This window comes from Homalodisca vitripennis, chromosome 2 (assembly GCF_021130785.1).
Source record: "Homalodisca vitripennis isolate AUS2020 chromosome 2, UT_GWSS_2.1, whole genome shotgun sequence".
Lineage (NCBI taxonomy): Eukaryota > Metazoa > Arthropoda > Insecta > Hemiptera > Cicadellidae > Homalodisca > Homalodisca vitripennis.
Genome location: NC_060208.1, coordinates 106,665,286 through 106,679,846, shown reverse-complemented (window position 1 = coordinate 106,679,846; position 14,561 = coordinate 106,665,286). Strand labels below are relative to the sequence as shown.

At 35.7% G+C, this 14,561-nt stretch overlaps 1 protein-coding gene across 7 annotated transcripts in view; it reads right to left on the bottom strand.

The window, feature by feature from the left end:
• Window positions 1-1,428: 1,428 nt before the first annotated feature.
• The window catches only part of LOC124354513 (protein singed), a 79,094-nt gene continuing 65,961 nt past the window's right edge, over window positions 1,429-14,561 (bottom strand). For 4 of the 7 annotated variants that reach the window (XM_046805031.1, XM_046805030.1, XM_046805034.1 and 1 more), the window contains 5 exons: window positions 12,659-12,815; window positions 9,951-10,112; window positions 6,591-6,727; window positions 4,308-4,361; window positions 1,429-3,053 (listed from right to left, as the gene is read on the bottom strand). In XM_046805031.1, the coding sequence (XP_046660987.1) occupies window positions 2,845-3,053; window positions 4,308-4,361; window positions 6,591-6,727; window positions 9,951-10,112; window positions 12,659-12,815 (719 nt within the window). In that variant the 3' untranslated portion in view covers window positions 1,429-2,844. Of the gene's footprint in view, window positions 3,054-4,307; window positions 4,362-4,488; window positions 4,560-6,590; window positions 6,728-9,950; window positions 10,113-12,658; window positions 12,816-14,561 lie in introns of those variants that run through there. The other 3 variants (XM_046805033.1, XM_046805035.1, XM_046805036.1) reach the window with 2 other exon arrangements.

Below are 14,561 nucleotides of genomic sequence, written 5' to 3'. Positions count from 1 at the left end.
GTCTTGTCTTGGACTAAGGGGTGTCGCTCATTTGTGGATTTCTAGCTATCTTGGTGGAAGAGGTCAATTGGTTCAAGTACCTTATGTGGATGGCAGTGGCTGTCTGACATCGGTTCAGTCGTCACAGGCATTGGTCTCTAGGGGAGTTCCCCAGGGGTCGGTGCTTGGTCCCATTCTCTTCCTTCTTTTTGTGAACGAGCTACCAAAACAGGTCACTAGAGGAAAAGTCTGCCTTTTTGCAGACGACACTACCTTTTCAATTTCAGCTCGGCATCACAATGAACTTGAGGTTGCTATTTATGAGGAGACAGGTGCTTTAATGCAGTGGTTTCAGGAGAACCGCTTACTCTTAAACAGTGAAAAAACTAAAGTCGTTGATTTTAAGATTGCGGGCTCTGTCAGTGATGATAACAGAATGTTTCAAATTGGGGATGATACAATCGAACCATGTCTTAACATTAAGTTTCTTGGGATCATCGTTGACAGAAATCTTAATTTTGCTCAGCAAGTTGATGCGGTCTGTAAAAGGATTAGCTCGGGAATCTTTGTGTTGAGGCGCCTGTCTGCTTTCGCTGGTACCGATGTCTTACTAGCTGCTTATTATGGCATTGTGTATCCTTCTTTATCATATGCCATTGAAATTTGGGGCTTTGAGTGCACAAGGACCAAAGTATTATTCAAGCTTCAAAAGAAAGCAATTAGAATAATATTTGGGAAATCATGGCGTTCTTCTTGCAAACCTCATTTTACTGACAACAACATATTAACTTTTCCATCCATTTACATTCTACATGTTGTCAAGTATGTCCATAGAAACTTACCTTTGTTCAAGTCTGACACTCTTCCACACATCTACGATCTCCGGGAATCGGGAAAAATCTCTGTTCCTAGGCATAAAACTGCTTTTTATGAACACCACCTTAAATATAATGGGATCAGGCTTTACAATGCACTACCGGGGGAGCTCAAGTCAGAGAATAATTTCAATTCTTTCGGAAACGGGGTAAAGAAAATTCTATTACAGCGGTGTTGTTACAGCATCGGGGATTTCTTGTCCTGATGACGAATTGAATGTAAATAGGTATGGGAACGAGCTAGTTGTAGATAGCTCTTTTCTTATTGTAACCCATAGAAATGTGCAATGTGATAATCATATGTAATTACTGTTTTACTGGATTACTTCGTTTATTTTTGGTTGACACTATTGTATGGTTGAAAAACTGTAAAAATAAAGATTTTTGAGTTTGAGTTTGAGTTCTGTAATTCACTATAAAACAAGTCGTAACAAGTTATAAGTTATACTGGGATATCATAAAAAATTCATATATTTCCTTATATTCATATAAGGCCACCGGTTTTCTGCATTGTTGCCAAGTCATGTAACACCAACAGTAAAGATTTTTAAAAGGAAATAAAATAAGGACAAGATTTTATTTTTATACATATTTATTGAGTATAAATTACAAAGTTGGATGCTCTCTTAAACACTGAGCTTATAAGGGAAACAACAAATATTGGATATCAACATTCAAACATCTGCCTTCTTCACTTCAACAGGCACAAACTAGTTCATTCAAAAACATCCATGTACTTAAAACTTTGAAAATCGTCAACAGCAAAAATAAAACGATCTGTATAAAATAATATTTGCTAAATAATATGAAGAGGACCAGTAAGTGGCATAATATTTTTGGTATATAAATAACTTAAATAACCTAAACCAAATATAATAAGTACAACTTAACCTAACTAAAGGAACAAAGAAGAGAGAAATGTGATATAACAATTGTTTATTGTTACTGTTTATAAAAACATTCACACAGTCATTCCTCAAAAAGCTAAACACAGTTAGTAAGGGAATTCAGCAAGGTTACTGTATACACAACGCTATTAGTTTTATTTTTAAGGACCTCAAATATGAAACAAAAGTAGTCATTAAGTTTCTGCAGCTGAAAACTTAAATTTAGTACTGTTCGAATTAATCGAGACTAGTGTTCCTTTTCACTCCTGCTAAACACTGTAAAAATAGGAACATCAAAAGTAGTTTGAGGGGAGGGGAAAAGAATTTTGAAAATCTTATTCTAACATCAAAGACAACCAATTATCACAGTGGTATGAAAAAGCCTATTTCTGATCAAAATCCATTGCCTCTTTTTGATTTAGAAAAAATGCAGTCTTTTTTGACAATTCTATCAGCAAAAATACAACACTCATACGTAGGAAATACCTAAATCTAAAAAAAATTATTTACAAAAATGTATAAATATTAAATAAGATAGACAAGTTGTTGTGTATTGCTCATATATAAAACCTTATAAAAATGCTCCCTGTTTAAGTTTTAGAAAAGTCAAATTGGTTACTACTTTTTTTGGCAGTAGTAAGTCGTAAAAAGCCTTGTCAAAAATGATTAAAAATGGTATTTGCTAGGGTTTACCTGATTTGTTGGCAGTTGGAAATGCTCTATGGCAGTTCATAAGTTAGTGCCTTACCACAGGTGGTAGAGAAAGGGGTTTGACATAAAGCTAGACAGTAAAGTTAGGACAAACCAAAGAGATATCACAAATATCTATACTACAAAATTCACATTTTGTGCTTTTAAATACACGAAGCATTTTATTTGAGGGAGGAAAATTCAGCAGGTCTTATTCATTTCTGCTTTTAGGATAAAAGCGAGTCAGGCTGAAAGAGTTTGGTTGAAAACATTTTCGGCTTTGATCGTAAATCCTTGTCTGGAGTTTGTCTTAAAGAATTAAAAGTGATCTGTAAAAAGTCATTATTAGGGTCAAAAATGTTTCCAAAAAAACAATTCTGCCTCCAATACAATGAGGTCGTAAGTTACAAGAACTAATATTCCCATTTCGTAGCAGTTGCACAATCAGTGTCAGTAAGACGGAACGCTCCGTTCTTCCCTGCACTGAGATAGCATCCACTGGGTCCGGCAGACTTCAAACAGATCCGTGTTGGCTCTCGGAGTTCAAGGAAGAATCCTTCGGCAGCATCAGAATCCACATTGACACCTTCTCCATCTACGTGCCAGTACTTTCCATTCCGACCTGTCATCAGAAATGTCAGTCAATAAGGACTTTAATGTAAACCAGATTTAATAATAAGTAGAGCAACAAGATTTCACTTCAATTAACTCAGCTTATTTTCTAGCACAATGAAGCACTTTACATGAAGATTAGATGTTCCATTGACAATGACTTGACTGACTACTTGCTGACTATGACTGTTAGACACAACATAGCTAAGTATCGAAATCTAGTTACTAAAAGAAATCATCACAATTTTTGTTAACAGCTACCACTGACCTGTGCAGGGTATGTGAGAATTGAATGATCAGATTGTGTATAACACCCCATCATTATCTATTTGCCTGTTTCTGTGTTACCCAGATCTCTTTGTAATACCGTGGAGTAAGAATCTCAAAGAAGGTAGAACCACCAGACAGTGGCCGAACTTACCACTCCCCTTATACACCTTCCCAATATTACACACTTTTTGTTTGTTTCTAGTGATCTAAGTGAAATATTTGTCACCAGATCTTATAATTATTATCACAAACTGCTGTGTTTGTATAAGTAGAAATTCTAATGCATTATTACTGTATTCAGTCATTTCCAAGGGAATGAAATATCCATGTAAATACTTCAATATTTAAAACTGAAATTATAATCAACAGTGTACAAGATCTTTTTTTTCAGCGATGGGAGGATGAGATGGCAGCCTAGTCCAGTAGCAAAACCATTTCCCATAACATAACCATGGATTGCTTCCAGAGGTGTACTTGGTTTCATCAAAACATCAATCTATGTAGTACCTAGGTTATACTACTTTTTTGTTTTAGTTTTGTATAGCAAAATAAGCAATTTAATGAGCGAAATGATGCCATTGTAATCTAATCATGTAATAGAGAACAATGGGAATTAGATGTACAAAAGCAAATTTTTTAAAGGCTAAAGGAAATTGGGTAAAAATCATAACATTGGTGGGATTAGGTAAGATTAGAATAAATTTGGTTCAAGAAAATTAGAAAATATAACAATAAAGATTACAGGGCAGGTCAAATTAAATTCTTGAGAAAGGTTTGTGGAAGTTGTAGTTAAATTAAGAGAAGTATAGTATTACCAAAACAAAAGTATCCTCTTTATTTTAATCAAACAAAACCATACAAATTATTATAATAATTTCTTCAAAGTTATGTGGTTACGTTTTTAATTTAAAATTTACTCGAAATACTTCAAAACTTATAAAGTTTGTTAGAAGCAAAGACTTGGAGCTTTAATTATCAACCAGACTTGACTTACAAACTAATGTTTTCCTTCCTTGAATGCTCCTTATTCTGGGAATCTTACAGCCAACTGAAATTATTACATTTTGGTTATAGAGCTAATTACTGCATATTTGTATAACATGTTATGTAGTGATCTCTATAATAACAAAAGGCAATGTATGATAATCACAAGTTTTACAGAACAACTTATGGTGTAATAGTTTACAAACTTATGTTTGGTGTAGGGACACTCCTTGACTCCTTATTCTGGGAATCTTACAGCCAACTGATATTACTTTTTTTTATAGAGTCAATTACTAGATATTTACGTTACAGATTATGTAATGATCTGTATTATAACACTAGGTTACGCCAAACCATGTGTCATTTCGTATGATGTACATGTTCCCAATTAACTGAATTATCCCAAAAAGGTATTGAAATTTCTGACAAACCTCGTCACATAACTTTAGTAACTTATAAACTAGTTATCACCAGTCACAAAGTTGTGAGAAGGGTAAAAAACTACCTATATTTTCAAGTACCATTACGAAGGGAATTTTTTTGCAAAAATGAAATTTAAAACATTGAAAAGGTCTTTTTAAACATATGGGTTTTTTGTTACTAGTCCAAACACTTTCTTTAGACATAAAAAAACTGGTTGCCTAGCAACTACACACATTTTCTCTATAATGGCAAGTGATTCAAATCTAGCTCTTTTTATTATGACAAATAAAAACTGGAGAAACTGAAGTTTCGATTTAGCAGTGTGTGAGTTTTGTTTGCTACCACTGGCATCAGCTCCAGATAATGAAGTGTAACATTTATGTTTTGTTAATGTTACCATCAGCTGTTGCCCGGGCTGAAAACGCTGATTGCAAAGATATGTATGTGGTGTGTTGTACAAAAACTTTATTATGAAAATTAGTTGCTGACTTATATTTTTGTGCAATTTATTTATTATTGTGGCTATATTTTACACTAAAACATGACAATTATCGTTAAAAACTCATATTGTATATTTTTTATATTGCCATGCATAAAACAATATTACTTTCAATTACCATTTATTCCAGTAATAATAAACATTTACAATGTGTATTATATATCAATACAAAGCTTAGATGTAAAAAAAATCTATTTGAAAAAAATATTGAATTTACAGAAATCAACATTTTAATGTTTTAACTACAGCTTTTAAATTTGCATTTACCTAGTAAAACAACTATTTGGGATTGCTATGATATAAAATTTTGTATGTAAAACAATATTTCAAATTGACCTATATAAAAACATGGAATTTTTGGTCAATTAGCTACTTTTTTGTATATGTTATATAGTATATTTTGTATTATTAAAGTTGATTATATAATTTTTTTTTCTGAATGAGAAAAGTTATTACCTTTGAACTGACATGAAAATCATGATTCTACAATACCCAGTAGGTCATAATATATAATTTGTTTGTCTAAAACTCTACAAAATCAACATTTTTTGACTGCACCATTTCAGTGCAATCATAAAAAAAAAATTTACAACAAATTTTGTTTAATATTGTCTTAAAAGGGTTAAGTTATACATATGTATTTTTAGTCATAGAATTATGAGATATCTCATTTTAAAGACAGGATTAATATGCATCCAAATGCTTTTTAGTATTTTTTTTTTAGATATTTTTACGGGTTATTCAGACAAAATCTCTAACTTTATTGTACTTTCATAATTTATATATTCCAAAAGGAAACATTTAAAAAAATACCGAAAAACATTTGGATGCATATTAATTATATCTTTAAAATGAGACGTCTCCTATAACATTACGATCAAAAATAAGGCCATAAAATTTCATGAGATTTAACAATGTTCTTGAAGTAAAATACTCAAGGTCATTTTACTACAGCAGGCTCTGAAATGGCTTATTCTTTGCCAACTTATACAAATGAAGTTTTTCCAAGAAAAAATTATATTAATATTTAATAATAAAATCCATAGTAAAATAAATTAAAAAAAAAAAAACTCCCTACCACACAGCAATTAATTGGAAAAATGTTCAGATCTAAAATTTTATTTTACATAGCAAAAACGCTGTATAGCACCTAAAGAAAAAAAAACTACTAACGCAATATCTTATCTATTTCTATTTCATTTTTTCTAATAACAATAGATTTGAAAACTAAATATCACAAACTTAACTAAGGAAATTTGTGCTCTTTCTAATGATGATCACTAGCCACTTAAAATTATTTTTTTATGATCTTAAAATATTAATTACTAAATATTTTTTCAAAAAATTCACTATTGTCCAAAAAATACTCACCTTTGAAATAGACAACACCCTTTTCTCCTCTCTCTACTTGAATTGTCTCGTATGTGGCTCTATTACACTCTAGACGAATACTAGAGCCTGCCTTGAATCCAACAAAACCTTGTTCGCACTTCAGTACAAGGATTGGCCTGGAAACATATGTTTGAAATTTCAACAAAGAAATAGAGTAATTGATGAATAAACAATATTGAGAAACTGACACAATTATAAGCAGTGAGAGAGGTGTAGCCTTAGATCTACTGTTTCTTAGTAAGTTATCATTATTAAGGATAGGGCCATACTAAGTATCGACCGGGCCCCGCCACCGCGCCTCCATACACTGATTCAACCCCCCCCCCTCCACTGACATTTCCCATTGACAACATTTTATTATTTTGTTACTGATAGTAAGATTCAATAAATGTTGCTAAAAATTAGTATGGAAAATCTTATTCATCGGACCATTTTATCCATTGTTTAAAATTAATTTTGTTAATTCCAAACATGTATGATAGATAATTAGTCCATTAGTTCTCCGATATTTTTTACATATTTATGATGGTAACAAAATTGTTTAAGACATGCTTTTTTTAATTTAATTTTTATTCTCAATTGAAGATAGTTCGTCTTTTGCATTGACATTTCAGTTATGATTCTCAGGTCACAAGTGCTGAGGTATTTGTTGTTTAATCGCATGAACTATTGTTGGATTTTTGAGTTGAATACACTATGATAAAAACACAGTTTAAATCAAAAGTAAGATTATTATTTTAAAAGTAATAGTCACAGTTTCTTCGAAATTGTAATGAATGATATTACAAATTTAGCCTATAATAGCGTTACAGTTATTAGATCGAGTTACCTCATCCTTCGATATGGTTCCTTCAAATAGAGGTGTGGCAGGGCCCAAGCCAGGCCCCCTGAGAGCCCTGGTAAAACTGTCAGAAAAAAACCTGAGACAGGCCTGATTAAGGACATGCTTAGGTTATCTAAAATTGGTTCATTGTCCATACATCTATCTGTCCATCTATCTGAGCAATAACTCTTGATAGGAAAGTACTCGAGATTTGATAAACCTTGTGGTCCGTGGAAGTAACCCATTAATTTTGTGGTGAAAAGGCCAAAGAGTAATCAGTTTATGTGACAAATGGTCTGTCTGTACAATGATTCTCGATAAAAAGGTCAAAGAGACATGAAACTTGGTACATAGGTCCCGCTTGGCCAAAGAGGTTTATTGATTTTGCAGTAAAAAGTAAATCCGGCTGTGTCCAAGCTCTTTTGACACACTCTGTACGGTTCCTCAATACTCTAATGATTACAACAAGGGAGAGTGAGGAGTAGCCAAAAATCTATACTATTGGATTGCATGCTAGTTGGCAAAACTGGTGCGGTTTTCGGTCTGGCTCAAGTGGCGTTCAATTATAATGCTTCTCGACATAAACATAACAAAGCGTTAATTAATCTTGAACGTTCACTTATATTTTAATCTCTGGTGTATCGGCACAATGTCATTGAGATGGTCTACTCATGTGGTGCATCATGTACTAAAAGGCAGAAGAAAGGAAGTGGAATATTGTTTAACAAGTAAGTGCTAATTTACTACTCTTATCACCAAATAGTTAATTCCTTTACTTTCAGTTCTGTTTTATAATGTTATTAGAGAACACTTATTCGATTTTTACATCTCTGGTGTAAGGTTTCAGTGGAAATGAACTAGAATTGTTTGTTCTCTAAGCAAAAACAATTCACATTTAATAACATTTAATTTAGTTTTTAGCAGTCTTTACAAATTTAAAATTTTATTTTTAAGTTTCCTTATCAAAATCCCTCTTTACTGAAAAAATTTGTTTTGGAATGAAGAGGAAATCTTCACTTTCACTCCCTTAAAATACAGTATGCTTTATAAAGATGGATGTTACTTTCATTGAATTTTCGACTCACTTGTCAATTTCACCACTAAAGAAAAGAAGGATTATCATTAAAAACATGGTACTGCAAAATAAGACGACCCTTCCTCCACCAGCCAAGACGGACAACAAAATATACTAAACCAATCCACATGATCTAATTTGAACAGCCTTTGTTCTTCCAATGTCATCAGAAGTTTACAGGAAGATATCCCTATATCTCCAGCTTGCAACCTAGTTTCATCTTTTATTACAAGTTGTATCAATTATATTCAGCTTAGTTGAAGAAAATAAATTGGATCTTTTTAAAACCGCTTCATGTAATTAGAAAAAATAGAACCTTTTCACAAGAAGAGGATGAAATATGTTTATACTCAGTGACACATTGTGTTAACACAAGGGTGTTAGTCAGCAATCATTAGCATACATGATGAGCACAAATTTAAGGCATACGAGAGAGTATAATTTACCAGGTCTGGTCACTCAACCCATGAAACATAGCTTTATAGTAAAATGGCTTGATGCATTTACATGAAATATATCAAACATAAAGGTTTTCTACATTACCAATACTTTTCTACTGTTGTATTTAGGTTGATTTCTAGTTTACTGATGTGTTTGTGCAAACAAATCTCTATCTATGTGTTAATATCTATCATCACATCTATAAACATGCTTCTTAGTGGATTGTTATGAAAATTACCATAGATATGAAAAAGTATGAGCATAAAACCTATTAGTGATAGAGTTCCAGTGTCAAAAATATTTTTGGAATAACTATCTACTATGGTTGTCTAATTATTATAAACTACGGATATTTCTTGGCACTAAAATGGGAAGTTTCAGGAGCGAAACTGTTTTCCATGTAACTTTAGTATGGTTCAAAAAGTAAAAAGTAAAGCAAAGATGTCTTATTTTACAGGCGAAGTTGGGGCTAAAAAGCCCTATCTAACACTTATGCTAGGGACCAATGGCTTGAAGGTAACTTCTATAAAGGTCACCTTACGCCATCTTGGTGTTTAGTTGTGTATCCCCACATTATTTTGTGAACTGTTTGTCACATAGTGTTATCAATGTTGATCTATTGAAGACAAACGCACATCCAGAAGCTAGATTTTTGTCCTCTATCTCTTATAACGAAGTATTACAAGTGGCAGAAATAGACATTTTTTGAGAGAAGTTTTTTTTTTAAGGCTACCTCATATACGCTAGAAATAATACTAATCTATATGCAATTAACTCTGGCGTTTTTTGTTGCATAATATGAAAGTAATTTCAAAGATAAAGTTTATATGCACCTTGAGACTTGCTGAATAATTAATCAACCATCATTTATATAAAAAAACTATTAGGCGTTTATATGGTTCCTATCAACAACAATACGATATTCTACCCTCATATAGGGTACATTACATTGAATTAGTTATCACGTTTTGGCAGATGTAAAAAGAAATGATAATAATACCTGTTGACAAGATAGAAGAAGTATTTGCTGGAGTCATCAACAACATCAGAGTTGGCATAGAGATGTCCGGAGCGCTTGGTAGCTATCAGTTTTCCGTTGTTTGCACGGAAGCAGACAGAGCCATCTCCCTGCCACACCAGATCAAATAGGGCATTGGAAGACCTGCAGACACAAAAAATGACTTTAAAATGTTACTAATAATGGATCTATCTTTATGTTAACCTATATTTTACAACTAATATGTAAAAGTAAAACCAGGCTTTATAACTTAGAAAAAGGAGATTGAGCCATATATTTTCAATTCCACTTTCTTACTGTACTTCTTGTTCTAAACCAACAGTGAGCTATGTGCAGACCATGGTTATTTTTTGCTGTTACTTATAGATTGACAGCAACATAATCTCTAAAATGTGACTAACAGTGTCCAGTCCTATCCTACATTTATCTACTCCCTCTGTTAGCTTTAGCAGGTCCAGCACCACCCACCTGTAGTCTTCAGAAGTCTGGATATCACCAACACTCTCAAGTGTCCATTCCTACCCTACATTTATCTACTCCCTCTGTTAGCTTTAGCAGGTCCAGCACCACCCAACCTGTAGTCTTCAGAAGTCTGGATGTCACCAACACTCTCAAGTCTCCAGTCCTACCCTACATTTATCTACTCCCTCTGTTAGCTTCAGCAAGTCCAGCACCACCCACCTGTAGTCTTCAGAAGTCTGGATATCACCAACACTCTCAAGTGTCCATTCCTACCCTACATTTATCTACTCCCTCTGTTAGCTTTAGCAGGTCCAGCACCACCCACCTGTAGTCTTCAGAAGTCTGGATGTCACCAACACTCTCAAGTCTCCAGTCCTACCCTACATTTATCTACTCCCTCTGTTAGCTTTAGCAGGTCCAGCACCACCCACCTGTAGTCTTCAGAAGTCTGGATATCACCAACACTCTCAAGTGTCCATTCCTACCCTACATTTATCTACTCCCTCTGTTAGCTTTAGCAGGTCCAGCACCACCCACCTGTAGTCTTCAGAAGTCTGGATATCACCAACACTCTCAAGTGTCCAGTCCTACCCTAAATTTATCTACTTCCTCTGTTAGCTTCAGCAAGTCCAGCACCACCCACCTGTAGTCTTCAGAAGTCTGGATATCACCAACACTCTCAAGTGTCCACTCCTACCCTACATTTATCTACTCCCTCTGTTAACTTTAGCAGGTCCAGCACCACCCACCTGTAGTCTTCAGAAGTCTGGATATCACCAACACTCTCAAGTGTCCATTCCTACCCTACATTTATCTACTCCCTCTGTTAGCTTTAGCAGGTCCAGCACCACCCACCTGTAGTCTTCAGAAGTCTGGATATCACCAACACTCTCAAGTGTCCATTCCTACCCTACATTTATCTACTCCCTCTGTTAGCTTTAGCAGGTCCAGCACCACCCACCTGTAGTCTTCAGAAGTCTGGATATCACCAACACTCTCAAGTGTCCAGTCCTACCCTAAATTTATCTACTTCCTCTGTTAGCTTCAGCAAGTCCAGCACCACCCACCTGTAGTCTTCAGAAGTCTGGATATCACCAACACTCTCAAGTGTCCATTCCTACCCTACATTTATCTACTCCCTCTGTTAGCTTCAGCAAGTCCAGCACCACCCACCTGTAGTCTTCAGAAGTCTGGATATCACCAACACTCTCAAGTGTCCATTCCTACCCTACATTTATCTACTCCCTCTGTTAGCTTTAGCAGGTCCAGCACCACCCACCTGTAGTCTTCAGAAGTCTGGATATCACCAACACTCTCAAGTGTCCAGTCCTACCCTACATTTATCTACTCCCTCTGTTAGCTTCAGCAAGTCCAGCACCACCCACCTGTAGTCTTCAGAAGTCTGGATATCACCAACACTCTCAAGTGTCCATTCCTACCCTACATTTATCTACTCCCTCTGTTAGCTTTAGCAGGTCCAGCACCACCCACCTGTAGTCTTCAGAAGTCTGGATATCACCAACACTCTCAAGTGTCCAGTCCTACCCTAAATTTATCTACTCCCTCTGTTAGCTTCAGCAAGTCCAGCACCACCCACCTGTAGTCTTCAGAAGTCTGGATATCACCAACACTCTCAAGTGTCCATTCCTACCCTACATTTATCTACTCCCTCTGTTAGCTTCAGCAGGTCCAGCACCACCCACCTGTAGTCTTCAGAAGTCTGGATATCACCAACACTCTCAAGTGTCCATTCCTACCCTACATTTATCTACTCCCTCTGTTAGCTTCAGCAAGTCCAGCACCACCCACATGTAGTCTTCAGAAGTCTGGATATCACCAACACTCTCAAGTGTCCAGTCCTACCCTACATCTATCTACTCCCTCTAGTAGCTTTAGCAAGTCCAGCACCACCCACCTGTAGTCTTCAGAAGTCTGGATATCACCAGCACTCTCAAGTGTCCAGTCCTACCCTAAATTTATCTACTCCCTCTGTTAGCTTTAGCAGGTCCAGAAGTCCTGTAGTCTTCAGAAGCCTGAATATCACAATTATTCTAAGTTTCTGGTTTTACCCAACAACTATTTACATCCCCTAGTAGCTTCCACCAGGTCCAGAATAACCCACCTCCAGCCTCTAGAAACCTGAATATCACCATCATTATTAAGTTTCCAGTTTTACCCAACAACTATCTACTTCCTCTAGTAATTTCTGCAGGTCCAGCTCCACCTACCTCTTGTCTCCTGAAGCTTGGATGCCTCCACCACTCTCCAGTGTCCAGTAGCGGTCTTGCATTGTCCGAATGTACCATCGCTTGGTCGCAGAATCCCACTCCAGCTGGAATGTTTCGTGATCCGAAATTTCATCCTGATTGGCTGTCACATCCACTCCTGAAATAAGTTAACATTAACTATCATTTTCTGACAAGGCTGTAATATCAGTGGTGAACGGAGGTACCTAAAATAACAGTCTCATACAATATCTCCCATGACATTGTCGTATGAAAGCCGCCTTCAGTTTACCTAACAGCAGCAGCGCATTGTTTGAACATTAACAATCGTAATTCAGTAACACATCTATTCCCAGAGTCCGATTGTGTGAACACATTACTTCAAAACATCTACTAAGCGGCTCTATGTCGGCGTGGTTCTGACTTCGCTTAAACAGCAAATCTAAGGTACCGTGTTCGGACATGACTCATTGTCTTCATTATCTTGCCGCAGGCCGCAATACAACGTTTCGGCAAATAACGATGACGGGTGAACAATTACTAAATACAATAGAAGTGCGGTGAGAGCCGGAGAAGGCGACAGGTGTTTCCTCCAGTAGGCTAACTACCGGTACCCGTCACTGCGGCCTCTCGAAACATGGTGATTCTGCCGTCAGCGGACAAGAGTGCGCTGACTGCTTTCTCCGCCATCTCTCCTCGGACATACCTCGGTGATCCGCTTTCGGCGTCAAGGCCATTTCATCTATAAGTACACTTCTTGTGTTCAATTTTTTAGTTCGTTCTTAACAAATTGAAAACCGACTTCAAAAATTAAAACACATTTATATGCAATTTATCGGCTCCAAGTCAGTTTCAATTATTTTTTCCTTTCAGATAATTATCGCAACAGGGAAATAAATGCACATTAACAGTTTGCAAACTTTATGTCCAGTACGAGCTACGAATTGAGCTACAGCGAGTGGTTGAAATCCCACATTTATCCACGTCTTTAAAAACAGGTATTTGATTACCTGTTTGAATCCCGCCTGTCGCCGACCACAACAATTACAGGAGCCTTGTTTGTCGCGACAGGAACCGGATGCACTCTACGAGAATACCAATCAGGGATACCGACCTGTAAAATGCTAAACACTCTCCTGTGCCAAACTTCGATTTATCTCCCGCCCCGCCTTGGCTGACAGCCAATTTAGTATCCTCGCAAGAATCGGCAATGCTGCGTCATTTTAATTAGGATATATGGCTATTTAAATATTCTGAACAATCTTGTTCGCTTTTAAATTAATGGATTTGTAATATGCGTACGTAAATAGTAGAAATTGGACTCGATTAAGTGTTATGCAGAGTGCCCAATAAATTATATACCCAAGCATCTATTCTCTATTTGTTTCTTAGGACCAAACAAAACACGAAACAAAGTTATTTACAATAGTTTATACATCCTGCTAAAATACACTTAACAAGACAACAGAGCTGCAAGTGGTACGCGGTATTAGTTTGAAGGGAGAATTAAGATGACCTTCATTAAGACAACACATATAATACTCAATAATATTTATAATGATTGTGTACACTCTAGCACTTGAATCAAGATGATCACCACAACTATACGTGTTGTACAGCAGTATTAGTTATTTATTTCACAAATCTACGTCTTGATTCTTGTGACCAATTATGCTTTGTATTATCATTTTAATTGACCGTAACCTTTTTCTTGCTGTATCCGGCCACGAACTAAACACATTAAATAATCCAAATAGCAAAGAGAAATGGTGGCACCTTTACAGAATTCTCCATTCTCCGAAATTAAGGACTGTAGTGGTTTTTTATTGAATTTTTAACCACTTTTTCACTAACTGTTAACTTATTTGGTTCTTGACGAACACAAAGACACAATGCGTACTTAATG